Raw genomic sequence first — 27,435 nt, forward strand, 5'->3', positions numbered from 1 at the left:
TCTAATTTCCGTGGCTAGTGCCAATTCATTCAATTTGGCACAGCTCGCGTTACAAAACCTTGATTTTGGTCATTTTATACCTCTCGGTGCCTTCCAGAGGCAGCTGCGACCCCGCCGAGTAGACGGGCGCACACACCGCGCCATCGCAGCTGCCTCTGCGCGTCCTGGGGAGGTACAAAATTGTCGCCGCCGGAGACGACTCGACGCCGCTGAGATCAGAGATCAAGCTCTGACAGGTCGCACGTCACTCCTTTGAGACGCCGACGTGACTCACCCGTGCAGATCACAGCTCACAATCAGCACCCTAAACAGTATGAAGGCCGCGGTCTCGACGCGCTCGCTACGACGCCTGCGACCCGTCTCGTCTAGGGTACCATACTTCCGGGCCGGTGTGCGGGGAGCGGACCTTACCGACCGCCCAGAAGCTTTCTGAGCGAACCAATCGGGCCAGGATCATCAGCATATGTCCCCTCCACAACATCGTGGGCGTTTGAGCGGTATTTGAGGAGCACCGCCACTCTGAAGTTCGGCCGGGTGGTCCGCTGCAGACCCCCCCCCCCCCCCGGAGCAGCAGATAGGCTCCGTGGGGTCGCAAAGTCGACGCTGGGAGTCGCACTCGTCAAACCGTCGCAGCACCACGCGGTCCGCACGTACTGTACACATCCCCTCCACCGCTGAGAAGGCGCAGATCGACCGCCGGGCTGCGTAGTCGTCGTTAAGGAGCGGTTTTCGGAGCCGTACGAAGGGGTCCAAAACGGGCGAACATGCGGTTTTTCGACGACCACACGCGATGTGGTATCTTCTTTTTGCTAAAAACGGGCCGTCTAGTGCAGCATCACTAGTACAACACGCAACCACACTGATAGCTCCACACTAGGCGGTATACGGCCACCAACGCGCGCGTCCCGCTCTCTTGCTCGTGGAGCAGGCGCCTGAGAAATCGGCCTCTGCCATATTCAGCCGAGGCATCTCAGAGATGTTGCCAGAGCTGCAAACCAGTCGCTCGATGACTCACCCAGTGGCACGCGTCCAATCGTTTCTGGACTATCTCGGTCCCGTGGTCGAAAAAACTGTCGGCGAGTTGGTGCCAGAGGCGACCGCGCTCGCGCCATCCGTTGAAGCCGAAGCTGTGAGCGTTGCCAGGGGGGCGAGGGGGGCGGCAGAGGGGGTTAAGGCGTTGGACACAGCCCAAGGGCGCCAAGGGCTTGTGGAACTAATGCGCAGCTGGACTGCGAAGCTCACACCTGAACTGCCGGTGGTCGCACCCCATGTCAAGCCCGCGACGGAGTCTCTGGGCAAGATCTCGATGAGAGGGGTCCAATCGGCGTACAGCGCGGTCCAGCACATGCAAAAGAAGGGTGGATATGTCTAGCTCGCACACACCTGCTCCCAATCAAGTCGTGTTCACATGCGTACAACGAAAAAGTCGATTCTGCAAACCTACCACCTAGCCGCGCGCGCGCAGGTCACTGAGAGACTCTCACAGACACAGTCACACACTCTGTCTGTGGTCTGGGCCAGAGTCTGGGCCGCCCGCTTCCGCGCGCGGCCGCCACCGCACACTGCGCGGCTTGCGCAAGAGGCAGCGGCGGCCATGGCCCCCTGCGCACTGTCCCGATATCACCAGACCTCTTGACTCGCTAATGCTGAACACAATCACACAAGAGCGCTGGCCGCACCGTATCGCGTATGATCACTCGTAACACAAAGCCCCCAACACTTGACAGTTCAAACACGCGCCACAAAGTCGAGCTCCGCTGCAAGCGGGAAACCGCTACAGCCAAGACTCCGCAGCGCCGACTCCTCTCCAGAGTGAGGCCGACCTAGGCGGACCCTGCTGCCACCCCATGCGGCCTTTCGAGCCGCCGCACCCGCAGCCCCTCATTCCAGCGACGCTGGGGGCTTTGCCCATATGGCCCACAGGCGCCGCTTCCCCGCGGTCGAGAAGGGCATGCGCGCGTGCGCGAGCCGAAAGTTGTCGACGAGGATGATGTCGCCCTGCCGCCACGGCGCCGTCAGCGTGTGCTTCCACATCAGCCGACGCACGTGCCACACGTGCTCCGCAGCGATTGGCTCGCCGCCGCGGTGCGTCACGTGCTGGCCGAACGCCTCGCCGAATAGGCCTCGGTGGATCAGCGCGTCAAGCGCGTAAAAGAGCCACGAGAGGGCGGCGTAGCGCGCTGAGCGGAGGTGGCGAGCGGCGTGTGCAAACTCGTCGGCCCACGCCGCCGAGTGGAGAACGCCGAGGTGGTTGTGCCACACCTGCAGCGGGGGGGGCATCGGGCTGGAGGCCGCATGTACCGTGCCACGCGGTGCATCCACGCGAGCAACGACGGCGCGTGCGGTGGCTAGAGCGTGAGCGCAATCGCGCCGCCGCGTCTGTACGAGTCTGTGCAGACAGTCGAAGACGTGGTTACGATCTAGCGCCACTAACCTCGTCGCCCGTGCGCGGGTGCGTGCGGAAGGCCGGCGTCTCGTGCGTCAGCTTGAGGATCCCGCGCGGGCCTGTTCACAGGCAGCACGCGTGAAGAGGCAGGGTTTCGCGTCTCGCGAGTCGGCTCGAGGAGGCTGCGCAGTGGTGGTGATGAGGCTGCGCGGAGGCGATGGCGGTGGCGGTGGCGGGGATGGCGGCGGCGGGGATGGCGGCGGCGGCGGCGGGGATGGCGGCGGGGATGGCGGTGGCGGCGAGGGTGGCGGGAGAGATGGCGGCGGCGGGGAGGGCGGCGGTGGAAGCGGCGGTGGCGGAGACGGTGGCGCGGGCGAGGGCGGGAAGGGGGAGGGGGGCGGCGCGCACCCCAGCTGGGTGTGAAGCCCTGTCTGCGGCTCTCGGCCTCGACTGCGGCGGCGTCGGATGCGGCGGAGGGCACGTGTCGGAACATGGCCTCGTAGCTCTTCGTCTTGAACGGGTCGTACTTGTCGAGGGGGTGGCTGGAGCGGGCGGACGGGTACGCACGCACATACCGGATCCCCTTGCGCTCGAACACTGCGCGCGTGGCTTCGCCCATCTCTCTCGCCACGGCGCGCATGTCGACGAGGGGCGTCTCGCCTCCGACCATGTCGGGCGGCATCTCCTTTGCGAAGAAGAAGAGGTGCTCGGGCGGCCGCGGCAAGAAGGACATCTCGCAGTGCATCGGCACGACCTTCCACGACTCAAACTCGGACGCGGTGAAGACAAACTCAGAGTTGGTGACGGGCTCGCGAGGGGACGTGCCGAGGTAGATGTTGTCCAGCCGGTCCGTGTACGCCATCGCGACCCGCTCGAACTGCGCCGCCTCCTCGACGGCGAACCCGCGCAGCAGCACGGCCCCATAGGCGTCGAGCCAGCCCGTCACGATGTCGCGGTTACGCTCGACCCACTCGGACACGCGCTCAATCGAGACGGATGGGTCGACCGGCGTCACCACGAGTGGAAACCGGCGCTCGCTGTCGAGGCAGGTGGCGTTCAGGAAGGACGGCACGTCGGCCGGGAACAAGGGCGGGAGTGGATCCGCCGTGCTCGAGAGGTCGTCGGAAGGCAGGTCCATGTGCGGCAGCCATACCTCCACCGGGAGGAGCGGCAGCGCTGCCACGACCGCGGCGAGCAGCGGCCACAGCAGCCAACGATGCCGGCGCGTCGGTCTGCGAACTGGGTCGTCTGGTGCAGCCGGCGCAGCCGGCAGCGTCTCCCGCAGCGTCTCCCGGGACGGCGGCGGCGAGACGAGCGGGAGCGTGTCCATCGTGGTGGTCGGAGAGACAGTTACTTGCTCGTCCTTTTTGCCGAGCTGCTGCTGGAGGTGGGCATTACTACGTTCCATGGTGGGATTCCTGGGTGTCGGTGAGAGCGCAGGCACAGCAAGCAAGGGATAAGACCAAGGGAGCAGGCCGTCCGCCTGCCGATACGGTCGGAACTGACCGGAACTCGCACCGATGATGCGACGAAATGCGCATTTTTTTTCCGACGTCCCCTTTGACGGTCTCGGAGGCACCGACGGGTGCGATTCGCCAGCGGCAGAGAGCAGCTTGGTCGAGAGGGAGGGCGTGTGTGCGCGGGCACGTGCGAGGGAGGGAGGGGGGCGGAGAGGCGCAGGTATCTTGGACTTTCAGCCACAATATCTTGCAAGTCCAATATCTTGATGGAGTGTGTGTGTGTGATATGATACTTCTTTTCCAGCGAGGTGCAGGGATGAGTCAGCTGGGATGAGTGCAGGATGGAGTTACGTGTGAGCACAGCTCGCGGGCTGCCCACTACACACATATGTGTACGACGAGACAGATGCGCTCTCCGCGCTCGTGAACACGCTGCTTCGGGAGGGTGGCAGCGATCCCGTCGAGTTGGGCGACAACGAAGAAGGCGAAGAAGGCGAAGACGGCGAGGATTCGCCTCTGCTCGACGCCGCTCGCCACGGCCGGTCCGACGAGGTCCGCACGCTGCTGGCGGCGGGAGACGCCATCGACCAGACCACTGCAGACGGCAGCGGATCGACGTCTCTCATCCTCGCGAGTGAGGACGGCCACACAGAGACCGTCTCGGTGCTGTGCTCCGCGGGCGCGGCAGTCAATTTGGCAAACAGCGATGGTGACACAGCGATGCTCCTCGCCAGCGAAGAGGGCCACACTGACGTGGTTTCTGTGCTGTGCGCCGCTGGGGCAGCGGTGGACCAGGCCGATCGCATCGGCCGCTCCCCCCTCTTTCTCGCCATCGACAACGGGCACCTCTCCACAGTCCAGCTCCTCAGCTCGTATGGCGCCTCGCGGACCGCCACGGTGATGGGCGACGAGAGGACGGCTCTGGGGATGGCAACGCGAAGGGGCCACGCCGAGGTGGCCGCCTGGCTGACCACCAGCGAGCAGTGGGCGACGCCGCTCCACCATCTGTCCGTCATCGACGCGGCCCGGGCCCGCGCCGAGCTTCGCGGCGGCGCGAGCCTCGACGCCGCCGTCCTGGGCGGACCGACGCCGCTCTCCCTCGCGCGGGAGATGATGCTGCTCGCGGCCACAGGCTCCGCGGCCGCCGACCTCGTCCTTCAAGCCGCCCGGCCGTGGAGCCCAGACACGCACGCCCTCTTCCCGGCGGCGGCGAGGGCGCTGGCCGCGGCGCTGCTGATCACGGGGCACCTCCTGTCGCGGGGGCAGCTCGTGGCGGAGGGGCCGGGAGGGCCTGGCGCGCTGCTGGACGTGTGGGTCGGGTGGGTGATGCCGCATGCCGTGCGCAGGGACGAGGCGTAGCGCGGTTGCGGCGCACTCTCTTAAGGGGGTCCCGCACTTAGGCTGGCAGCGGAGCTGCAGGCTGCAGCCGTCGCGCTTAGACATCTCGTGGCAGTCCCAGGCCTAGACGGGTAGAGACCCAGGAGCCGTATCTCTGGCGAGGAGCTACACGCCGCGCGCGTGTGGGAGCCAGTGGATAGTGCGCTGGCCACTGGTCACTGCAGACAACCGTGTGCGGCGGAGCCGGGGACAACACTCAGCGAGGGGCGTGCGTACGTATCGAGCCGGGTTTGCGTACTCTGCGGAGAGTGTGACCTGATGTACTGTGTCCAAAAATGAGAGAGAGAGAGAGAGAGAGAGAGAGAGAGAGAGAGAGAGAGAGAGAGAGAGAGAGATGGACTGACTGCACACAGCAGCCAGCAACGCGCTGCACGGTCTCGACGGCGGACAGCACTGGGTCCTAGCTCTAGTGCCCAGTCCAGAGCGTTGCACAGTGCAATTCTGCGATCTGCGTCTCCTCTTGTATAAACAAGTGTATAAACGGACGGCTTTACGTCACTCACTCTGTCTGGCCTCTGGCGCGTCTGGGCGCGGCGCCAGCCGCCACAGGGATCAGGGTGTGTGTCACCTCAGAGAGAGAGATTTTTGAAAACCAACAAAAGAAATATATCTTCCTTCACCTCAGTCCTCACAAAACTAAAACACATCGATCGAACATGACACCTCCCGATCCCCGCCATCACGAGACTGATTCACGCGCGCCGCGATGAGTTCCAATCTCTCACATCCTCCCGCGTCCCGGTCCGCGGTCGTGACTCAGACAGGTCTCAGCGAGAGGTGATTTGTGTCTGTGTTTTCAGTTTTGCTTGCGCACTTCTACTGCAGTGCGGTACACATTTGATCGACGTTGTGGCTGGAGTGCCGAGAGGTCTCTCCTCTACAGTAGGTATGCTCGCATTTTGTAGTCCGGAACCAGAGCTCAACTCAACCGGTCAGAAGTCGTCGCGGATGGTCTCCCTTACTTTGTCGATGAAATCCGCGCGCTGCTCGTCTGAGCAAAAGTCAAGCGAGTAAAGCCCCATCCATAGCACCGTGCAGCTGGGGTCGAAAAGGGCACGGACCCCCGTGCCAATCATGTTGCGCCCGTTGTCGCCGGCGAGCAGCCCCATGTACCTCTCCGAGCCGTATGTCGAGATGCCTGCAACGCGCTTAACGTTTGTGAGGTGGCCCACAAGCCCGCCGCTGCCAATCGATGCCTTGCCCTGGATGTTTGAGTCCGGAAAGGCCCAGGCACCCTGTCCGCTTCCGGGAGTGGCGGGTACCATCACCCGGTCAATATAGCCCTTGAGCATAGCGGGAACGTTGAACCACCTACAGTAAGCCAATGAAGAGGGTTGGGCAGGGTCGGGGGGGGGGGGGGGGAGTAGGGGGCGGGGGGGAAGCACCATGTCGGATAAACAAATACCACCGAGTCTGCCCAACGGAGGTCATCAAGATGCGAGCGGACGTCGCTAGCAAGCCGCTTAGGTACCATGTCAAAGTCGCGCAGGTAGGCGCCGCGCTCGGCGGCTGTCATCACCGGGCTGAATCTCTCTTTGTACAGGTCGCGACGTCGGATGGTGTGACCGCCCTCTTTGGCACCAGCCTCCACCGCATCAGCGAGGGCATGCGAGTATGAGTCGGTGCGTGGATGCGCATGCACAAGCAAGATCTTCCGCTTCTCGACGTCGTCGGGGCTTCGCGGTGGTGGGGGAACCTGCGTCGTCACCCAGTTCAGATTCTTGGCGAGCCAGCGCGTCGCGGGATTCCACAGCATCCAGAGGGGGGGGGGGGGGGGACACGGCGACGTCCAGTTGCGAGTTGGTCGTGTTTATTGGCCCTTTTACGATGACGATGACCATCTCCCATTATCGCGTCGCCGCTGCTGCCGCTGCCGGCATCGCACTGGGTGCCGCGGCAGGCCGGTTGCTCGGCGGGAGCTACGCGCTGCTCCGGTTGCGCCTCTCCTTCGCTCACGCCAGCTCTCGCGTGGTTGCACTCTGCAACGTGAGAGTGCCCTGCGCGTTGCTGCCGGCGTCAGCCAGCTTCGAGGCTGATGAGGAGGGACTGGTCCGCTGCGATGTGGTTTACGGTCGCAGCGGCCGCATCGAAGCAGTCAATATGGCGGGCAGCACCCGCCGAAGCCTCACCACTGGGTGAAGAACGCCGCCCCTTCCCTAGCCGCCCAGACACACGAGGCTCTTCGCACCAGTGCACACGCAGGCACACCACGCTGACCGGCTCGCGTTCTTCGCCCTCGCTAGTTTTGTCGACGGCTACGGGGCGCTGCTGCTTGCGTGCTTCGTCGATGCGCACGTACATTTCGTAAAGACGCACGCGCACCCGCGCACGCGCAACCCGACCGGCTCGCTCTCCGATGCGCTCTCTGTCGAGGTGCTCGATGAGCAGCGCTGGGCTGCCTGCCCGTGCTGCCGCCCGGTCGCCTTTTCCGGCGGGGGCGGGCGCGACGCCGACGATTGCTGCACGCCATGCCCGGCGGCGACCGACGTCCTTCGACGGATGGACTTTGCTTGCGCCTCTGCCTTTCACCACGGGACGAGGGCAATCCGCACGCATTTGGACGGCAGCCTGCTCCCCTGCCTTGCCATGTGAGACCTAGTCGGCAGATCTTACCTCACTGCTATATAGGCACCAACTCGGACGACGCCAAGCTGCGCGCGACCGTGTACGCCGCCTTCGACGCCAGCCGCCGCAAGTGGGGCGCGAGGGGCATGGCGCTGCAAGGCGTGGCCAACCTGTGGCTCCCTCTCTGGAGCGACGAGGTACTCCCGAGCCGACTGGTGAGCCTTCTCAGAGCCTTCAGTCTTCACGGCTTTGCTGCAGGCCCTCGCTTCGCGGCACGTGGACGAAGCGCTGCAGCACGAGGGCGTGCTGCTCGGAGCCTACTGCGGAAACACGTCCTCATCGCCGGAGGGCGAGACTGCGGCCGCCCTCGACGCCCTCTTCAAGCACGCGCGTCGCCACGGGCTGATGGTCGACCTGCACATCGACGAGACTAACGACCCCGCCTGCTGCTGCCTGCTCGCGCTCGTCGGCGCGCTCGGTCGTGCGCGCGCGGAGGGGTACGTGGAGGCCGTCGTCCTTGGCCACTGCACCTCGCTTGCGCTGCAGGGCGAGGGCAACCGCGCGCGAGTGATCGAGGGCTTGGCAAGGCTCGGCCCGGTGACGGTGGTCTGTAATCCAAGCACCAATCTCGGGCTGCAGGACCGGCGCGGCTCGGCAGCCCCGCACTGCATCCCCATCGACGCGGACGCGCCCCGCACGCCACTCTGGCGCGGGCTCACCCTCGTGCAGGAGCTGGCGGCGGCGGGCGTGGCGGTCGGGTCCGCTTCGGACAATGTGCGCGACTGGTGGCACCCGTACGGCGACTACGACGGGCTCCAAAACTACAAGAACGCCGTCACGCTCGGCCACCTCGACACGGCGCCAAACGAGGGCGCGTGGGCGGCGCTGGTGAGCGACGCTGCCGCCGAGGCGATGGGCCTCGGCGGCGGCTCCTCCTTCACCCCCGGCGCCGCCGCCGACCTCATACTCTTCCCCGAAACGCGGCGGGTGAGCGAGCTCTTCGCGCGGCCGCAGTGCGACCGGATCGTCTTGCGGGGTGGGCGCGTGCAGCGGTCGGCCCTGCCGAGCTACCGCGCCCTCGATGACGTGGTAGGCTCCACCCTGTGAGCAGCCCGCGCCCTTGGCCTCGGTCGCGCGGCTTGTGGGGAGCGGTGTTTCCGTTGTGCCGTGTGTGCGTGCTAGTTGGCGCCAGTCCACGCCCTTGTCGTGGACTGGCGGCCAGTGTGCCCCGAGAAAGGAGAGACAAGCCAGGGAAATCACCCATAATTCTTTTGCCGTGCCCTTTTGTAGTGCCAGTCCGAACCGTCTCGGGATCAAATTCTTTTGTGGGCCACTGTGATACAGCGAGCCGTCTTTTTACCAGGTTGCAACCCTAGTTTCGCACTGTGCTGTGAACGCTGCTGGTTGGCGTCGGTTGCGCAGCACCCCGTCCCCATCCAGGTTGTTGGTTGCTGCCCCAGGTCCCGCACCATGTAGGTGCAATGCCCCGTTCTCTGCACTCTGGAACTGGATCATGCTTGTTCGGGTAAGTGGTTCGCCCGTCCCTGTGTCCGTGCACGTCGCCCGTCGGCAAAGCCGACGACCTATGGTGCTTTACACGCCGCTGGTTGTGGGGAGGACGTGCCGCTCGATGCTGCGGGCGGCGTTGACGTTCACAGCCGTTCACGAATTTGGCCCCAGCTCTTCGGCTCGCTCCGCTCGCCCGGTGAGTTGGTTGGTTGCTGGCAGCACCCCAGCACCGGGGGGTCCTGAGAGCTGTTGGTTTCCGCTCGATTCACAGCACAGTGCGAAACTAGGGTTGCAACCTCGAAAAAAAGACGGCTCGGTGTACCTCATGTATCGTAGTTTTTGTTAGTATCGAGGTCTCGTGAGTTTTGGTCCTGATAAATTCGTGGCGCCCGCGGCGAGCCGAGCCAGGCCACGGCGCTCGGCCTGTTGAGAGAAGACCTTCCCGGACGGCAGTGACAATTTACCCGACATCAATCGTCGACGGCAAGCTCGAGAACTGCGCCTCCAAAGTCGCCCAGATTCGCCTCTCGCGGCGCGCTGAGTTAGTATCGCCGGTGCGCCAGCTGGCTCTGCTCCACAGCAGGGCATGCCTGACTGGCTCCTGCTAGCCGTGCGTCCTGGTGGCATCCATTGCCAGCTCAGGTAGCCTCAGGAGGTCGCCTCGCGCACGACTCGGCGCCGCACAGCACCGCTCCGCGTTACTACCGAGTTAGTATCGTCGACCCACAGAGGCTGCTTCTCTGTAGGTGGAGCCGACAAACGCCGGCTGGGTCGGCCCCGCCGCCCTCATCGCCGCCGTCGGGGCGGCGGCGGCCTCGGCGGACCATCCGGCGCGCCGCGCGCCCGACGGGGAGGTGTTCACCACTCCTGGCTCCTCACCCCGCCACGCCTTCGTGCAGACGCCGTGGCACCCACCTCAGGCGCCGCTCGGACTCGGTCGACGGCCACCCAAGTGCTTGGCTCGTGCCCAGCCGACCGGCAGGCGATGCCCACTCACTGCTAGGCTAATCTCGGGCCTTCAAGCGGCGGTGTGGTGCCGTGAAGGGCACCGGGACCAAAACTACGATAGTTAGTATCGTGCGGGGGCAGTGCATTAATTCTGTCAAAAATCCAAATCTGCTCCGTGGAACTTATTGGGCTAGGATCATACGTCCGGGAGGCCCCCCTTGCGTGCCGTAACGATCGACAGTGCTGGTACCACTCTCTTCACGTTCACAGGTCGTATCAGGACCATAACTCCGATACATGAGGTAGTACACGGCTGCCAGCTGCCCACACCCCGCCCCGCGGTACCGGACGTGCTATGCTCTCCCTCCGCCTCCGCCTTCCCAACGGGCCGTCGACGGTGCAGGTTGGCGAGGACGCGACCTTCGCCGCCCTCCGCGCCGCCATCGCCGCCGTCGCCGCCTCGCCCGCGGAGGCGCTGACCCTCTCGAGCGGCTTCCCGCCGGCACCGCTCGTGCTCAACGACAGCGACCCGATCCGCGGCACGCTCCGCAACATGGACACGGTGGTGGTCGCGGTGGGCGCCTCGTCCGGGCAGGCAGTTGCGCCCGCCGGCAAGGCCAAGCCGAAGCCCAAGAGCGCCAAGAAGGCCGCCGCCGCCTCCTCCGGCGCCGCCGCCGTGCGCACCCTCTCCGACATCGACTCACCAGCGCCGCCCTCGGCCGGCAAGCGGCGCGCGCCTCCCGCCTCCTCGGGCAGGGGTGGTGGCGGCGGCGGCAAGAAGAGGGCGGCGGCCGCGCTGCAGCTCAGCTCAGAGGACGGGATTGGCTCGTCGCTGCTCGACGCCGTGAGCGGCCGCGGCGGGGACGACCCAGCGGCGGCGTTTCTCAAGGCGGCGTCGCAGTCGGCGCTCGCGCACCACGTGGCCGAGGTGACCGCCACGGAGCGGTACCACGCGGCGCTGGGAGGCCACTTTGAGATCGAGGTGCTCGAGTCGCGTCGGCTCGACGGCGAGCCGACTGAGGCGGTCGCCACGTACAAGGTCGGCCGCAAGACCAAGCGGGAGCCGTTCGGGCTGCTCGCCCTCCCCGAGCTGCGCGGCGTCGTGCTGGCGGTGCTCGAGCAGCTGCAGACGGACCAGAGCAGCGCGAGCGTCGAGTTGCTCAAGCCCTTCAAGATGGCGCACGTCTCCCCGCGTGTGTTTTGGAACATGGTCCACCACCATGGGGGCGATGTCGCGGCGGGCCTGCGCGCGCTGCTGCCGGCGCAGGACTGGTCCTTCCTCGAGGAGCGCGACCGGCGGCTCTCGCACAAGGGCGCGCTCAACCACGCCGCGGCCGAGGAGGAGCGGAGGAGGAGGGAGGCGCGCGCCGGGGCGGCGGCGCCGGCCGCGGCGCCGGCCGCGGCGGCTGGCGGCGGAGGCGGGTCGGGCGCGGCGGCGGGGGAAGGACTGGCGGCGGCGGCGGCGGGCGAAGCGGGCATCGAGGAGGGGGGGCAGGAGGAGGAGGGTGAGGAGGAGGAGGAGCCGGCGGCCGACGACGCGGAGGGTTGGGAGGCGCGCGGGCGGCGGGCGATGCTGCGCGAGGGCGAGTACGACTACGCGTGCAGCTGCCTCAACCGCGCGCTCGGGCTGCGCATCGAAGCGGCGTCCGGCGACCACTCGAGCCCATCGCTGGCGGAGCCATGGTACTTGCACGGCTCCGCGCTGCTCCGGCGCGCTCAAGCGATGTGCTTGCGCGTCGCCGCCGCGGGCGCCGTCGACGCCGCCCCCGCCTCCTCCGCCCCCGCCTCCGCCTCCGCCTCCGCCTCCGCCTCGACGGCGGAGACAGTCGTCCCTGAGGGCTGGTCCTCCGTTGGGCCGGCCGTCGGCCGGCGCGTGCGCCGCTTCTTTGCGCTGCACGGCGCCGCCGACGCCGCCGACCGGCAAAGGCGCGTGAGATCACCCGAGATGATGCCGAGGTTGCCCGAGACTGTAGGCGCCGCCGACGGGACTGTGGTGGCGTGGAGGGACGCGGCGGGAGGGGGCGGGGCGGGAGGGGGCGGGGTGGAGGGCGGAGGAGGAGGAGGGGGCGGGGCGGAGGGCGGCGGTGCGACGGACGGGGCGGCGGCCGGAGAGGCGGACGGGGGGGGGCGGGGAGGGGAGGAGGGGGACGAGGAGGAGGAGGAGGAGGAGGAGGAGGAGGCGCTGTGGCGTGTGCTGCACGACGACGGCGACTGCGAGGAGCTCGACAAGGCGGAGCTCGACGAGGCGCTCGAGGCGGCGAGGGAGGGGCGCACGTTGGCGCAGGAGGCGGAGCTGGTCATCGAGGCCGCATGGGAGGCGCTCGAGATGAGCGCGGCGCTGCACGCGCGGCAAGAGGGCCACGAGCTGCAGTGCGCCGAGGCGCACGAGCGGCTTGGCGACGCGTCGCTGCAGAATGAGCAGCCCGAGCGCGCGCTGCAGGAGTACTGCCAGGCGCGCGACTTGCTCTGCACGCTGCGCGAGGGGGGCACCCTACCGCCGCACGACCGCCGCCTCGCCGACGTTGAGTTCTACCTCGGCGTGACCAACCTGCAGCTGGGCGCGCTCGACGAGGCCAAGGCGCACTACAGGCAGGCGGCCGCGACGCTGCGCTTGCGCCGCGCGACTCTGCTGCGCGCGAGTCTCGACGAGCAGATCGCCGGGCTCGAGCAGGCGGTGGCGGCGGGCGGCGGCGGCGGCGCCGACGCCGACACCGACGCCGACGCCGAGGTTCGCGAGATTTCCGAGCTCGTGGCGGAGATCGAAGGACGGATCGAAGAGCTGGTGGGGCACGTTGGCGGGGTCTAGTGATGTGCGGCCCGTGCCAGAACATGGGATGGTAGCATGCTCTGTGCAGGCGTCTTGCCGAGCACCCGAGCCTCGAAAGAAGGGAGCACAGAGGAACCCGTCGGCCGCCCACCGCGACTCGCGATCGAAAATTTCTTTTTATTCCTTATTCTCGTATACTTTAGAGAGTACCGCCGTCCCGCACGCAATACAGGCCTCTGCGCTCTCTGGAGTCTGGTCTCTGTCTTATCTCCGAGCCAGGGCACACAGCGGACACACTCCCACACGCAACATCAAACCATCACGCCCCCCCCTACCCTCCGCATGCACTAAACCCGCGCCACCCTGTTGAATTTTCGACGAGAACGACCCTCCCTAACAAGGCTGGAAGCGCGCCGCAATCTTGCGCAAGTTGTCCGGAGAAAGCCGCTGCGCCGGCCACGCCGATCGGTATTTGCCGAGTAGTTGCGCGTAGTCGCTGAGAGCCCCGGCGGCCGAAATGTCGCCGACGCCCCGCATCTCTGCCTCGATCTCGGCGTTGAGGCTGTCGCGGGTGACGGCGCCTCCCCCTCCGGGCAGTTGGAAGCAGTAGTCTCGCGGCAGCAGGTGCTGCCAGCAGTCGGCGCCCGCGGCCAGCGGGCCGGCGCCGCAGTACTCACTCGCGCCAAGCATCACCTACAGGGAGGGGGGAGGATAGCGTCCCCACAAGACTCACGCACGCGCAGAGGCGAGTCTGGTGGAGTTGTGTGGACGGTCTCCATCTCCTCACGGCATCTCTCCTCTCCTGCGCACGGCGACCTCTCCACGGCGCCCGGCCCCTCTCTCTCGTGTGGCGGGGGGGGGAGGAGGGATATGATAGCTCATCATGCACTGGTGATGAGCAGCAGCTCACCTCGAGGAAGGAGTGGTGCTGCGGGCAGAGGAAAGCGACGGCGGCGAGCCGCAGCAGCGGCATCTCCTCGGCCGGCACGCCCAAGTAGCGCGCGATGGTCAGGATCTGGAAGGTGGTGCCGCTCGACGAGGCGCGCAGCGGGAGGCCAGCCGCCTATTCACAGCTAGAGGTGGGTGAAGAGACGCTGTTCACAGTAGAGGCGCGCAGCGGGAGGCGAAGAGCACGCCGCCGCCGCGCACGCCAGCTCACACCCGTCGACGATGTCCCACCGCACGTCGCCCGAGAACCTGCTCACAGATGCCAGGTGTGAAGAGAGCGCCGCTCGGGGAGGTGCCGCCCCCACGTCGCCCGAGAGAGAACCACGGCATCGCGTCCGCGTCGGCGGCGGCCGCGGGAGCGGCGGCGCGAAGCCGCGCGGCGAAGGTGGACTCGGCGGGCGATAGGCCCATGTCGAGCGCGGCGAGGGTGCCTGAGGGAGGGGTGGGGAGGGGGGGAGGGGGGAGCGGGGGGAGAGGGGAGCTTGTGCTGCGCGAGGCGCGTGGGCGATCGTCTGCAGTGGTGTGGCCGCGCGCCTTCGTGCACTCGAGTCGCACTCTTCTGAGACGCCTCTGACGCGAGCGTGCGGAACTCGAGCTGCCGCGCCTGTGGAGGACATGTCTCGGACATGTCATGCACGTGTCCTGGTCGAGTGCGCGGAGCTGCACCTCGAAGCTGGCGCCGTCCACCCCTCCTGCTTGACGAACCACTTGCCCCAGAGCCCGTCCACCAGCGGCGTGAGAGCGCGCCTGATAGACGGCGACGACAGCTGAGCGACAATGGACTCGATGCCGTGCCCGTCCTCGCTGCTAGCGGCGGGCGCGCGCCGCTCACAGAAGAAGGCAAAGTCGATACCGAGCTGGCGAGCGAGCGCCTCCTCCTCTCCACCCGCGACGCCCCACCCCTCCTCCCTCGCGTCGGTTGCCTAGGCCATGAACAGACACCAAGGTCAGGGCCGGAATTCACCCCTGGGTTTCTTGCCGTCGTCCCTCCCAGCTGTGAGCAGGGGCCCGCCCCGCACACAGCGGGTCCCCCAAGGGTGAAGGGCCGGTAGGCGTTCGCGAAGCGCTGACGAGACACGGGGAGATACGGGGAGCTGTCCCGCATCTACGGTTGCCCGCCTCGAGCGCCGCAAGCAGCAGCGCCTCCTGGTTCACCACGCCAGTCTTCTCGCGCAGCCGCTCCTCCGAGCTGTCGGCGAGCAGGTCGCGCACCGCCTCGGGGTCCGAGCCAAAGGCGCCGAACCCGCCGCCCCGGCCGCTGGTGCTGAAGGTCTTGGCCATGAACTCCTCCACAAACGCCTCCGCCTCGGTGTCGCCTCCGCCCTCTTCGTGCTTGCGCGCGGCGACCGCGCGAACAAAGGCGACGACGCGGGCGAGCAGGCCGTTCACGGCGTGCATCACGCCGCTGTTGTCGTAAGCGACAGAGGCGACGACAAGCTCGAAGGCCGTCGACGCCTCGGTGTACTCGCGACGCGCCTCCCTCTCCACGAAGGCGGCCAGCTCGTCCGAGCAGCCCTCTCCCAGCGCGGCGCGCACCGCGCTGATGCTGAGAGGCAGAGGCAAGATCGGACACAGGCCCGCTCCAATCGGGGCCCAGCAGTCGACCTCGCCCTCACTCTGATTGGCTGCTGCTGCTGCGTGCTGCTGCACTAAACGCTCGACCAGCTCGCCGCTCGAGGGCTTGTCCAGCTCGCCGCTCGAGGGCTTGTCCAGCTCGTCCGCGTCGAAGTGGTGCGTGCGGCTCGAGCAGCAGCCCATTGCCCCCAGGGCTCTCAGGGGAGTTCCTTCCTCCAACGCGACAACGCCGCGTTTCGAAAAAATAATTTTTCGGCCATTGTCGCCCCCGCACATGCGTCCTTAAAATCCCTGTGTGGTGGCGGCGTGCCGTTCTCCCATCCCTCCCTTGGGTTGTGTGTTTTCTTTCTTTCTTTTCTTTTACATGCGTCGCTGGCCCACAGGGAGTGGCTAGGCTCTTCGTCGCTAGGCCCCTTGACGGCAATCCCACCTTTTGAGGCTAGCCCAGCGCGCCGCATTGTCTTGTGCAAGTGTGCGTGCGCAGTGTACGCTGTGCGTCTACGTACAACACTAGGCAACACCGACCGACCGTCCTCGAGACAGCCGTTGGCGTCGCACTTGCAGCACTTGAAAGCGTTGTCGTCTTCGGGGTTGTGGCGGCCACAGACCATATCGGCCATGCAGTTGTTGTTCTCGCCGTCGCTGCAAGGGCCAAGGCACACCAGTGAGGGAGGGCGAGACGATCGAGGGGTCCCGTCGAGGGGTCCCGTACCATGCGGAATCGACCCTATCCAGTGCTCAAGTGCTCAAGGGCCAAGGCTGGTCCACTGCGTTTTGGCACCAGGCAACGCCGTCTACGAGCGGACAGTCGCCGCCGTCGCAGTAGCAGCACTGGGGCTGAGCCCTGGTGTCGAGGTGTCGAGGCCCGGTGTCGAGGGTGTCGAGCTGCTGTCGAGGGATAGAGGTGTCGAGGCCTGTCGAGGCCTGTCGAGGCCTGTCGAGGCCTGTCGAGGCCTGTCGAGGCTGAGACCATGCTTACCAGTGTCGAGGGGTGTGTCGAGGGGTGTCGTGTTTTGATCTCTCGGCCAGTGGGCGCCCGTCCGCCGCCTCTGAGGGGGGGGGCTCCTAGACTGATAAAACAAAAAACAAAATGTAGAAACACAGTCAAAAACAGCCTGCGAGAGCGGCGCTGCGCGCCGCCTACCTCGTGCGGGTGTGAGTAACCCCAACGGCATCCAAAAACGTGTATAACCGAGACCATACAGAGGCGGATGGGCACGCACCCGCGAAGCGCCGCAAAAAGAGCTGGCGAGACTGAGAACAGGCGCGGAGTATGTGCGCGTCCTTTTTGCTTGCTAATACTGGAACAATTTCTAATGAGGATCAGAGAGCTCACAAACAAAAAGCTAGCTAGTATGAGCCCTTGAGCCCGATCCGTCGCAGAGTTCTCTTGCGTGCACGGAGCTATAGGTGCCTCGCCGTCCTCGCAGGAGTCGCTTAGGCGGCTCCCGTGGTGTACCTGTGTTAGTGCCAGTGCGCGCCAGTCCCGTGCCCAGTGAGGCAGTGTCGTGCGAGGGAGCTTCGTTGTAAAATTCTCTTTCTTGCTACATACAGTACATCCTACAAGCGCTTGCGCTTCGGCAGTTAGTGGTGCACTAACCTCCGAGAAACCCATCGGGGCGCTCCTCATCGCAAACCCTGTCAGCAGAGTCCTCCTACGGGAATGTACGTAAGAGCCACATACACTGAGTAGGCAAGGAGAGTTGGAGTATTTCACAGTATTTCCAGTATCCCAGTCTCTCAGGTGCTGTGGCGCAGTATTCCAGTATTTCAGACACGCAAAGCAAGTATTTTTATTGCAATACTGCATGCTACCTGCACACGGCCCTTGGCCAAGTATCCCAATATCCCGCAAGCAAAGGCCAAGTATCGGTGGCGCAAATACCTCTCTGCCGCGAGGGTGATACTGCAATACTGGGCCTGGGGCATGCAGATACTGTGTTACTGAAGTAGTGTGGCCATGGCAGTATCGCGCAGTATTTTCACCGCAATACTCGGAGCCGGCGCATCGGATACTGGGATACTGCAGGATACTGCGGGATACTGCTGGATACTGCTGGATACTGGCAATTCATGGAAGTGTGCCCGTGTGTAAGCCATGGTCCAGCAGCCAGCTGCATCCCCATCCTTCTCACTGGTAGTTGTCACCATGCAGCTGCACCCCTCCCTAGAGCATCCCTGGCTGATGTGGATACCGGATCCTGGGAGACTGGGATACTACGGACCGGCTTGGGCTACAAATGTCGCAAGTGGGCAGTGGTGATGGCAGGCGTTATGTGATTGTTCCAGAATGCATCGGCAGGAGTTGTGATGTGTGGAAGCTCACGAGTTCTCCGACTGCCGCTCGGTAGTCGGTAAAGAGCTCGTATCCGCTGCCATTTCTGCCGCCGAGCTGAACAGCGGCGGTGAAGCACGGCCGGCTGTGTCAGGACCGCGCCCGGCGCTGGAGAGTGCTCGAGAGCATCCGACATCGTCGGCCGCAGCGGCATGGTCGGCCGAGGTGATTCAGTTTATGTGTAGGTCCGTCACCCGTTTGCCGTGATGCTCAGCGGCGGCGCCCACACCGGTGGGTTCACTCGAGACGGTCCGGCGCCAAGCAAAGAGTTGTGTCGGTCACCAGAGCCTGCTGTGTGGCGGTGTGCGGCCGATTGGGGTCGTGCGGGGCTGGTTGGGGTTGGCGGGAGGAGACATCGAAGGAACTTCGGCGACATGAATGACGCTCTCGAACTTTTCGACCGTTCTATCACTTTCACGCGCCCTCCCTGGGTCACAGCACTTGCGAGAGGGCGCCGCGACGCTCGGCCGCCTGAGATGCAAAAGTTTGCACACGCCATTCAAGCGCTGCAGACGCTGGTGCTCCTGCGTGCCGGCGCCAAGCTTCAATTGCCAAGGCTGACGCTGCATCACAACGTTGATATCGCATGCAGTGCGCTTGTGGGAGCTGACGCGCCCAGCCAATCCAGCGCCCCTAGCCACCGAGATAGCTCTGGGACCCTTTTACGGCACAGCTGCTGTGTGATATACTATGATTCCTGTGCGTGCGCCGCAGGACGTGACCACCTTGCTGCGCTCAATGTTGGCCGTGACGCCTCCCCGATGTGGGTCTTCCTCTCCACACAGCACCAGCACCAGTGCACTGCCACGACACTCTCCCTCAGTTCCAGCACTGGCGCCTCAGCCGTCTTCGCCCACCTCGTTCCGTTGCCGCCTTCCCCACCCCGCCAGCCCTTGCACACGCGTTTACACCATTGCGCCGGCAGGGCGCGGGCACACACTTTACGGCAGTCTTCGCTTGCCCACGCTGCTCAATTGGCTCAATCCCTCCCCACCTAGCTGCTGCCTCGCATCCCGCTGCTGGACGTGCGACTGCGGCCGCAGTGCAATGCATCGCTCGAGGGCCGACCCCGGATACTGGGATACTGCAGGATACTGCAGGATACTGCGGGATACTGCTGGATACTGGCCATCTCTGATGCGGATACTGGGATACTCGGCGGGGCTGGAGGACCAAGTAGCGCCCAGTATTGCAGTATTATTACTTGGCATTTAGCTCTGTGATACTGGGATACTTCGCCGGCGTGGATCGAGTACTGTGATACTCACCGGGTGCGTCAACACGAGTATCGAAGTATCTGCGGTACCAACTCGGAGTATTGAAGTATTATTACTGCGCCATATCTCACAGGGAAATCTTTCACAGTATCCCAGTATTCGAGGCCTGCTGCGAAGTATCCCAGTATCTGGACAGCCTCCGCGAAGTAGAAGTAAGAAAATACTCCAACTCTCCTTGCCTACTGAGAGAGAGAAAATCAAGAGTTTGTAACGAACACTCACGGACGTCGTCCGCACCAACGGTTGGGCCACATACACCTGTGTATATGTCGGAGCTCGGCCTGCCCGCCATTGCAACATACGCCCCGGACGAGTCTGCCGTGCTCGCCGACCTCGCGCTCGCCGACCCCGCCAGCCCTGCCACCGCCCCGCTGGACAGCGATCTTCGGGACAGCGCGGAGCGGGCGCTCGAGGAAGGGGACATTCCAGCGCTGCTCAAACTGCTCGAAGAGGTTAGCAGAGTTACCCATGCGCACCAAGCCCTTCACTTTCAATGCGACGCGGGATTCTGAGCATGGAGATGTAGATCGATTCCGCCTCGCATCAGCCTTATTTTACCCATGCGACGAGGCGGGCATCACGGGAGCGGCGTTGGGCGGCGTGCTAATCCTCGCGCTTCAGCACAGCAGTCTTCCCGCCGTCAGCGCCCTGCTCGAGAGGGGCGCCAATCCCGAAGCCCTCCACGACGAGGACACGTGCGGTCCGCTCCCCTCCCCTCACACACGGCCACTCTGCCCGCACCGCCACTGTCACTGTGCATGTCAGTGACGTGTCCACGAGTGTCTGCAGGCCCCTGCACAGTGCTGCCGGCCTGCTCGGCGTCCAGCCTCAGTTCGCTCTCGAGGCGCTGAGGCAGATGCTGCTGACGGATACCAAGCGGGCGGGGCTGGACCAGGTCCGCACCGCACACCATCTGCCACCATGTACCGCATCGAGACCGTGCACCTTGCCCCACCTTATTCCGGAATCAGGTACGCGACGGTGAAGGGCGTACCGTCCTCGCCACCGCCCTCGGTGCTGCCAGGCTGGGGCAGGCAGACGAGGCGGCACGGCAGGTCCATAGTCTGCCCTCTCGCCCATCGCTGCCGCTCTCGGGTTCTCGGCCGTAACCGCTACCCCTTCAACCAGGCGTTTGCCGACGCATTGGACGCCGCTCTCGAGCTGCTGCTCGACCGAGGGTCGTCCCTCGCAGCGGCCGACGACAGAGGTGACAACGCCGGCGACACGCCCCTGCACATCGCCTCGGAGTGGGCGAGCGCGCCGATCCTCCGGCGGGCCCTCGCGCACCCAACGGCAGCGCGGGCGATGGCAGCAGCCGATGGCAGCGGTGGGAGGCCGCTGGACCGGGCGCTGGCTGCCGGGCGATCCGAGAATAGCACCCTGCTTCTTGCAACTCTCAAGGCACAGCGTGGCGGCGAGGCGCTCCTCCCCGCTCTCGCTACACACGCGCTCGGCCGTATGGCCGTCGCGTCGGGATCGCACTCGCAGCGCCACGCAGCGTCGGCCGACTACGGCGCGTGCGTGCGGATGCTTCTCGCGGCGCGGGCGGACCTCGAGCGTAAGGGGGCGCACAGGCGGGCACCACTCGGCGCGGCGGCAGCCAGCGGCGCGCCCGCTGCATTGCTCTCCGCCTTGCTCCGCGCCGGCGCGCGGCGAGACGCGGTGGACAAGGACGGCCGCTGTGCGCTGATGCTCGCGGCGGCGTACGGCCACTCGTCATCGGTGAGGGGAGACGTTGCCGACACGTCCGATACACACGCAATTTCGTCACTCGGACATCTCCTCCCCCCCCCCCCCCCCTTCACGAAGCGTGCGTCTCACCTCTCTCTCTCTCTCTCTCTCTCTCTCTCTCTCTCTCTCTCTCTCTCTCTCTCTCCCTGCCGTAGCTTGGCGAGCTGCTGGCTGCCCGTCCCCGCGGCAGCAGCGGCGGCGATAACAAGTCTCCGGCGACAGCGCGGCTGATGGCGCATGATGCTGCTGGCGCGACAGCACTGATGCTTGCGGCCGCACGGCCTTGTGCGGCATGTGTCTCCGCTCTCCTCGAGGTGTGCGCTTAGCACACGGTCCAACGTCTCTGCACGGGGATTGATGCCTGCCCAGCAAGCTTTTGCTCCCCCGTCTGCGCTCGCAGCTGTCACAGGCCAAACCCAAATCCACCCGCTCCGCATCGCCCACGGCCACACCAGGCGGGCGCTGCTGTGGCCGCTTGCGACGAGGACGGACGCTGCGCGCTGCTGTACGCCCTGCTGCCGGGGGCACCGCCCGTGCCCGCTGTTGCGGGCAAGCACCATCGCCGGCCATCTCGCGCCGCACGGCGGCCGGAGGCCCTCTCGACGAACAGGGCGGCGCTGGAGGCGACGGAGGAGCGGGCAACGGTCGTGGCGCTTCTTGTTGCGGCCGACTCCAATCTTAAGGCGCGCCGCACGCAGCTACCCCCCTTCCCCTGACTGGAGGCGCGTGCATCGGGACTCCGCTCGCCTGGCCGCAGGAACCCCCCGTCGCTAGCAGTGCTGAGAACCCCACCGCCGAGCCGGCCTCCACCTATGCCGTGGGCAGCGGCGAGGTGGGGCCGCCGCTCACAAAGGCGCCCACCGGTCTATCCTCGGCGGCGTTCCTCGCCCTCGCGTGCGACGTGGACGGGCGGTGCGGGCTGGAGGTGGCGTCGGGCATCGCGGCGGCGGCTGCCGGCGATGCCAAGGCGTACGAGGAAATTGAGAGGAGCTTCGCTGCAATCGGCGGTGTGGTCCGGCTGGGCAGCTTGGCACTCTCAGCCGCGTGCGCAAGAGACGACGCCCCCGCCGCGACGCACCTCCTCGCCGCCGGTGCCACTGCCTCGGGCGGAGGCGATGTGGCTCTGCCTGCGTCACTCGTCTCACGTGCCAATGCCGCACGGGTCCCGCTTGGCGCGCCGCTCGCCGCTGCCGCGCTCGCGGGGTCGCTGCAGCTCGTCGAGCTGCTACTTTCCAAGGGGGCTCCAGCGGGACCGTCCACGAGCTCCCGCGGGAAAGGCAGCGGAGCGTCGCCTTCTGAGGAAATCCCTCTGGCTCCACTCAGCGCAGCGGCCGCGGCGGGTTCGGTCACGTGCGCACGTGCGCTGCTCTCCGCTGGGGCTAGCGTCGATGCCGGGGCCGGCGAGGATGGCGCGTCGAGACAAGCCTCCACTTTTCCCACCCACGTCTAACCATTCCCCAGCCCTCTGAACCTGCACATTAGGCGGCGCCGCGCCGATCCATTGGGCCGCAGACTCTGGCGACGCCGAGACGATCAACGCGCTGCTCTCGGCCGGCGCCGACCCTGAGATGCGGGACGGCGCGGGCCGCTCCGCGCTCCGCCGTGCCGCCATCGCCGGCCAGGCCGGGGCACTGCCGATGCTTCTGCCGGCGACGCGGGCGGCGCTCGATGCGGAGCTGGACGGCGCGCTCGCCGACGGGGATCTAGGCGCGGCGGCGCTGCTTGCCGACGTTTCGGGCACGCCGTCGCTGCTGTGGCGGGTCATCGACCAGCAAGTGAGCTCCCTCCGTCGTGCATTGACCAACGCACCTCCTCCTGTACTGCGTGTCCGTTCGTTCACCTCCGCGCGTTGTGCTGCCATGACCCCCCCCACCACCCCACCACCCCACCACACCCCTCCACTCACCCTCCGACCGCCCTTCTCTGCCGCAGGGCGTCGACTCCGAGCTCCTCACCGCTCTGATTGCCGCGACGCCCCGCGCCGCCGTCAAGCGACACGCCGTGCACCAGTCGGACGCGCGCCGCACGGTGAGAAGACGAAGGGATTCGGTGCTCGCTGTAACTCCGCCTCACTACACGCCTGCACCCTGCAAACAGGTGATGCACGAGGCCGTCGACTCCGGATCGCACGCCACGGCATGCGCATTGTGTGCCGCACTGCCCGAGGAGCTGCTGCTGCAAAAGAGCGGCGACGACCTGACGCCGATCGGGCTGGCGATCGCCACGAAGGGAGACCGGGTTTCTTTGGTGAGCCGCTGTTTACCGTCCTGCTTTCAACCAGGCGATCGCCAACAGGGCGGAGCTGCTCGCCGAGGCGCTTGAGCGAGCCACCATCGCCCGGCTGGGCTTGGTTCTCGAGCTGCTGCACTCGGCCGACCCCAAGGCGGACGAGCGCGCCGCAGAGACGGCCGAGGCGGCGCGCACGGTTTGGCCGACTCTTGAGGCGGGAGGGCCACACAACTCACCATCGACAAGGCTGGCCCTCACCCGGCATTTGTCTCACGTTGCCATAATAGGTGAGGACCTCACAGTCATCCGGTCCGGTCGAGCCCACCCACCAGCTCGCCGCCGTGTGCGTTGAGCGGTGGGGCGGGTCGCGCCGCTCTTGCGTGTTGGCGGCGGCGGCGCAAGGGGCGCCCCTGCCCTCCGCCCGGGAGATCCTCACGGCGATGCGGTGCAAGATGGAGGGCGGAACGTGAGATGTGGTCTCGAGCGATGCACGCTACCTGCACTCGTGCTCTTCCCTCTCGGCTCCCCGCTGTCGTCACTCGCCGCGCTTTGTGGGTACGGCAAATTCTTATCGTCTTAGTGCCAGTGCGCGCCAGTGCCGTGCCTAGTGTTGGCCGTAGTAAATTCTTTGCAAGTGTCGTGAGAGGGTGCGCTTGGAGCACTCGGAGCACTTGGAGTGCAGTTAGTAACCTCACATCCAGGGCCGGGGAGCTAAGAAGCGCACCCAGCGGGCCGGATGATCGTAATTAGATGATCGGCATCGGGTTATTCTCTGGTAGGACGGGAACGAGATGATAGTAGGGAGTAGAAGAAAGCAAAGAGGGGCCCTGCGCACGCACGACTCCGCAGGAGAAGCCCCTCCCCAAGACAAAACACAAGGGAGAGGTGGGTGGGTCACAGAAGACTGCGTGCGCGCTGTCGCGGGATGAATGTAGCTGAACAGTGGACAACGCGACACAGGGATTTGCTGCGATAGCTACGGATTCTCTGGCGGGCTGCGAGCGGCGCTGAAAGCGCGATACAAGCTCTGCGCCCGCGGCGGGGCTGCGAGCCTTTTCACAGCGGATTTCAAAGGGTGTTTTTCGCTTCCGCGGCCTGGCGGAATAGGTAGGTAGAGCCGTAGGTACCCGGGTAGGTAGGCACGGAGCTGGCGGTTGGCGCCCGCATAGGTAGGGTAGGGCGCTCTTATTGTCGCGAGACAGTTTGGGCAATCCTGTTTTTTTCAGGCGAGGAGAGGCTCTCCTCGGAGAGGTCGTGAAGATTCACTTTCCCTTCCGCTTCTACTCCCTACTCCGTGCCGAGTGCGTCTCTCCCCACTCTCGAATCATTCGGCGGAGCATGTGATGATTGGCGAGGCAAGTGTGCTGGAGCTCCTCGCCCGTCATCGGGCTCGTCGACTTGGTCGCGAGCCAGCGCTCGATCGCCGACCGCTCGTAAGCATGCCCGTCCGCCGCCATCACCGGGTCGCTCATGACCTCGGTCGTGATCGGGCAGATGAAGTCGGCCGGCGGCTCCTCCTCCTCCACCGAAGGCGGCCTCTCTGCAGCCAAAGAGGACGACGCTTGCTCGTCAGGCGCCCGCCTCTCCTCCCCCAGCCTCGCGCTCTCCTCGAGCGCCGCCGCCAACTCCGCCTCCTCCGCCGCCGCCAGCGCTGCCTCATCCTCGGGCTCCTGCGACGGGCCAGCGCCGCCTCCGCCACCCTTCCCCTTCTTCTTCTTCTTCTTCCCCTTCTTGCTCTCCTTGGCGCGCTCCCCCGCCTGCTTCTCCGCCTCCTCCTCCGCCAGCAGCTCCTGGGCGGCGCGGTCGGCGCGCTCACGCGCGGCACGCTTCGCTTCGTGCACGAGCGCGCGGCGCTTCGCCTCAGCATTCCGCGACGCCTCCGCCTCTGCCGCCGCTCTCACCGCCTCCCTCGCCGCTGCATGCTCCTCGATGACGCGCACGCACTCGGCGTGGCCCTTCAGCTTGGCCCACTGCAGCGCTGTCTTGCCGTTCTCAGAGCGCAGTGCCGTGTCCGCGCCCGCCCGCAGCAGGCGGAGCACGATGGCGGGGTAGCCTTCGATGGCGGCGCACAGCAGCGCGGTGCAGCCGCTGCTGCTCTGCAGGTTGATCTCCGCCCCGCGCTGCAGCAGCAGATCGACCACCCGCTCGTGGCCCTCCTGGGCGGCTAGCGCCAGCGCTGTGATGCCGCTCACACCGGCCGCCCAGCAAGTCGCGTTGACCTGCCCGCCGCTGTCGAGCCACGCCAGCAGCGCCGCCTCGTCGCCTTCGAGAGCTGCTTTCGCGGCCTCTTCGGGAAGGCTGCCCAGCGAGCTAGAAGAGGCCGCCGCGCTCCCTACCGCCGCCGCCTCGCCCGAGGAAGCGCCGCCCGCACCGCCCGCCGCCGCCTCGCGCTGGGCCGCAGTCACCTCCGCGACGTGCTGCCGGAAGGCCTGGACGCACGCGGCGTGGCCCTTCTCCCTGGCGAACTGCAGCGCTGTCTTGCCGTCCTCAGAGCGCAGCTTCGCCTCCGCGCCCGCCCGCAGCAGGCGGAGCACGATGGCGGGCTGGCCTTGCCCGGCGGCGACCATCAGCGCGTTCCAGCCGCTGCTGTTCTGCTTGTTGATTTCCGCGCCGCACTGCAACAGCAGCTCGACCACCCGCTCGTGGCCTTGGCTGGCGGCGAACATCAGCGCGGTGTAGCCTTTGCTGTTCTGCTTGTCTATCTCCGCGCCGCGCTGCAAGAGAATATCGACCACCCGCTCGTGGCGCTTGGCGGCGGCGACCATCAGCGCGGTATCGCCTTTGCAGGTCTGCTTGTTGATCTCCGCGCCGCGCTGTAGCAGCAACTCGACCACCCGCTCGTGGCCTTTGGCGGCGGCGATAATCAGCGCGGTGCGGCCGGTGTTGTTCTGCAGGTTGATCTCCGCGCCGCGCTGAAGCAGCCGCTCGACCGCCCGCTCGTTGCCATGCTGGGCGGCGTTCATCAGCGCGGTGCGGCCGGTGCTGTTCTGCTTGTCGATCTCCGCGCCGCGCTGCAGCAGCAGCTCGACCACCCGCTCGTGTCCGTGGCAAGCGGCGAGCATCAGCGCGGTGACGCCGTCGCTGTTCTGCAGCTCGACCTCCGCACCGCGCCGCAGCAGCAACTCAACCACCCGCTCGTGGCTTTTGGCGGCGGCAAGCATCAGCGCGGTGACGCCGCGCACATCGCCTACCCCGCAAGTCGCGTTGACCCGCCCGCCGCTCTCAAGCCACGCCAGCAGCACCGCTTCGTCGCCTTGCTCAGCCGCGGTCCCAACCACCTGGGAAAGTCTTCCCACATGGCCGGTCTCCGCGATGGCAACTCCGGCAACTCCCTTCTCTGGCAACTCCGGCGGCGAAGCGGCACGGGGCATCGAAGGTGTAGAGTGGATGGGGCGGGGCGCGCACTAAAGAATTTCACTGGGAGTCCTACTAAAAGAAATAAAACTCGAGGCGCCGGCCGCCAGACGCCTCGCGGTGGGTTCTTCACCGAGGGGCGGCCATGCTCTCCGTCGAGCAGCCGGTTGCGGTGGGGGCGCACAAGGACGTCGAGATGTCGGACGCGCCCGCCGCCGCCGCCGCCGCGCCCGCCAAGGCGGCGCCCGACGTCTACGCGCGCATGAAGGCGCTGCAGCGGCAGCTCGAGTTTCTCGACATCCATTGATGTGGAAGTCGGCGCGGTTGCGCGTGTCGATGAGTGCACCCCCGCGCCGCGTACGGGGGCGAGAGGCGGCGTGCGAGGGCGTCGCGAGGACGGCGAGGACGAACAGACGGCGTGCAGCAAAGTTGGGGTGCTGGCCCTTGGGTGCCGGGGGCAGATAACAAAATGACGATACTCCTCCTTTTAACCCTTTTGCTTCATAAGGGTCCTGAGGACCAAATCTCGATATATCTCCAGTCGTAGCGGTGGAACTTTAAAACGGCTCGGTAAATATTTAGCCATATATGAGAGGATTACGCCACAGTGTCGTTTGAGGGGTGTGTTGTGGTTCTTGCCCAAAAATGCGTGTGGTTTTTGCCCATGCACATTTTTTGCATTTTTTCATTATGTGCATATCGCACATATCATGGCATTTGAACGCATTCTAAGAATTTTGGCGCTTTGTGAGATATCGTGGGAATTTGTGATCAGTTGGTTGAGCCAGTGATTCCCGCATGGAGCTCATGAGCAGAGGCCTTAGGGACGATGTCGAAATGGGGTCGTCATAAGGCCATCTCAGTGGCTACACGGCCTGCCACGGCGTGTGTGCCACGACTCTGGACGACTCTGAACCGGCGCTTGATGCGGGCATAACTTGCGATCCCGACCT

At 65.8% G+C, this 27,435-nt stretch overlaps 9 protein-coding genes across 9 annotated transcripts; 5 read left to right on the forward strand and 4 right to left on the reverse strand.

Annotated features, from left to right (window-relative positions):
• Positions 1–1,610: 1,610 nt before the first annotated feature.
• Positions 1,611–3,868, reverse strand: EMIHUDRAFT_434635 (hypothetical protein). The gene is made up of 3 exons (XM_005781627.1): positions 2,795–3,868; positions 2,435–2,505; positions 1,611–2,262 (listed from the first exon to the last, which is right to left on the reverse strand). Exons 1-3 carry the CDS (start codon positions 3,792–3,794, stop codon positions 1,882–1,884), a joined length of 1,452 nt encoding a protein of 483 aa, XP_005781684.1. The 5' UTR covers positions 3,795–3,868; the 3' UTR covers positions 1,611–1,881.
• An 878-nt stretch (positions 3,869–4,746) lies between these two features.
• Positions 4,747–5,205, forward strand: EMIHUDRAFT_203834 (hypothetical protein; the record flags this gene model as incomplete). Its single annotated transcript, XM_005781628.1, has 1 exon — positions 4,747–5,205. One exon carries the CDS (start codon positions 4,747–4,749, stop codon positions 5,203–5,205), a length of 459 nt encoding a protein of 152 aa, XP_005781685.1.
• Positions 5,206–6,176: 971 nt separating this feature from the next.
• EMIHUDRAFT_99692 (NAD(P)H dehydrogenase) lies at positions 6,177–7,000 on the reverse strand (the record flags this gene model as incomplete). The annotated part of the gene is made up of 2 exons (XM_005781629.1): positions 6,177–6,555; positions 6,630–7,000. The coding sequence occupies 2 exons, from the start codon at positions 6,998–7,000 to the stop codon at positions 6,177–6,179; spliced, it is 750 nt and encodes a 249-aa protein (XP_005781686.1).
• A 1,175-nt stretch (positions 7,001–8,175) lies between these two features.
• On the forward strand, positions 8,176–8,916 carry EMIHUDRAFT_63990 (hypothetical protein; the record flags this gene model as incomplete). Its single annotated transcript, XM_005781630.1, has 1 exon — positions 8,176–8,916. A coding segment is annotated over one exon (741 nt), but the record flags the coding sequence as incomplete, so codon positions are not given.
• A 727-nt stretch (positions 8,917–9,643) lies between these two features.
• EMIHUDRAFT_203837 (hypothetical protein) lies at positions 9,644–10,326 on the forward strand (the record flags this gene model as incomplete). Its single annotated transcript, XM_005781631.1, has 4 exons — positions 9,644–9,650; positions 9,727–9,827; positions 9,902–9,960; positions 10,239–10,326. The coding sequence occupies 4 exons, from the start codon at positions 9,644–9,646 to the stop codon at positions 10,324–10,326; spliced, it is 255 nt and encodes an 84-aa protein (XP_005781688.1).
• Positions 10,327–10,621: 295 nt separating this feature from the next.
• EMIHUDRAFT_203838 (hypothetical protein) lies at positions 10,622–13,072 on the forward strand (the record flags this gene model as incomplete). The annotated part of the gene is made up of 7 exons (XM_005781632.1): positions 10,622–10,663; positions 10,739–10,851; positions 11,023–11,476; positions 11,810–11,991; positions 12,223–12,259; positions 12,485–12,905; positions 13,032–13,072. 7 exons carry the CDS (start codon positions 10,622–10,624, stop codon positions 13,070–13,072), a joined length of 1,290 nt encoding a protein of 429 aa, XP_005781689.1.
• Positions 13,073–13,203: 131 nt separating this feature from the next.
• Positions 13,204–15,766, reverse strand: EMIHUDRAFT_463001 (hypothetical protein). The gene is made up of 7 exons (XM_005781633.1): positions 15,101–15,766; positions 14,710–14,904; positions 14,516–14,585; positions 14,304–14,412; positions 14,218–14,230; positions 13,944–14,096; positions 13,204–13,726 (listed from the first exon to the last, which is right to left on the reverse strand). The coding sequence occupies exons 1-7, from the start codon at positions 15,737–15,739 to the stop codon at positions 13,427–13,429; spliced, it is 1,479 nt and encodes a 492-aa protein (XP_005781690.1). The 5' UTR covers positions 15,740–15,766; the 3' UTR covers positions 13,204–13,426.
• Positions 15,767–19,434: 3,668 nt separating this feature from the next.
• Positions 19,435–23,598, forward strand: EMIHUDRAFT_203843 (hypothetical protein; the record flags this gene model as incomplete). The annotated part of the gene is made up of 13 exons (XM_005781634.1): positions 19,435–19,620; positions 19,739–19,863; positions 19,958–20,063; positions 20,140–20,223; positions 20,297–20,890; positions 21,109–21,213; positions 21,355–21,543; positions 21,657–22,257; positions 22,382–22,674; positions 22,832–22,927; positions 22,997–23,137; positions 23,181–23,324; positions 23,461–23,598. The coding sequence occupies 13 exons, from the start codon at positions 19,435–19,437 to the stop codon at positions 23,596–23,598; spliced, it is 2,802 nt and encodes a 933-aa protein (XP_005781691.1).
• An 810-nt stretch (positions 23,599–24,408) lies between these two features.
• Positions 24,409–27,068, reverse strand: EMIHUDRAFT_203844 (Hypothetical protein; the record flags this gene model as incomplete). The annotated part of the gene is made up of 3 exons (XM_005781635.1): positions 24,409–24,689; positions 26,781–26,925; positions 27,039–27,068. 3 exons carry the CDS (start codon positions 27,066–27,068, stop codon positions 24,409–24,411), a joined length of 456 nt encoding a protein of 151 aa, XP_005781692.1.
• Positions 27,069–27,435: the final 367 nt, after the last annotated feature.

Source organism: Emiliania huxleyi (genome assembly GCF_000372725.1).
Source record: "Emiliania huxleyi CCMP1516 chromosome Unknown EMIHUscaffold_20, whole genome shotgun sequence".
NCBI lineage: Eukaryota > Haptophyta > Isochrysidales > Noelaerhabdaceae > Emiliania > Emiliania huxleyi.

Bases quoted from the DNA above. Each gene is read 5' to 3' on its own strand.
- EMIHUDRAFT_434635 (XM_005781627.1), bottom strand. From the start codon at position 3,794: ATGGAACGTAGTAATGCCCACCTCCAGCAGCAGCTCGGCAAAAAGGAC. The intron at 2,506-2,794 runs GTGCGCGCCGCC...GCCTGTGAACAG, and splicing joins GGGCTTCACACCCAGCTGGG to GCCCGCGCGGGATCCTCAAG. The intron at 2,263-2,434 runs GTTAGTGGCGCT...CCCCCGCTGCAG, and splicing joins ACCCGCGCACGGGCGACGAG to GTGTGGCACAACCACCTCGG.
- EMIHUDRAFT_463001 (XM_005781633.1), bottom strand. From the start codon at position 15,739: ATGGGCTGCTGCTCGAGCCGCACGCACCACTTCGACGCGGACGAGCTG. The intron at 14,586-14,709 runs GTGGACGGGCTC...TGTCCTCCACAG, and splicing joins GGCGCGCTCTCACGCCGCTG to GCGCGGCAGCTCGAGTTCCG. The intron at 14,413-14,515 runs GCGCGCGGCCAC...CCCCTCCCTCAG, and splicing joins TGCGACTCGAGTGCACGAAG to GCACCCTCGCCGCGCTCGAC.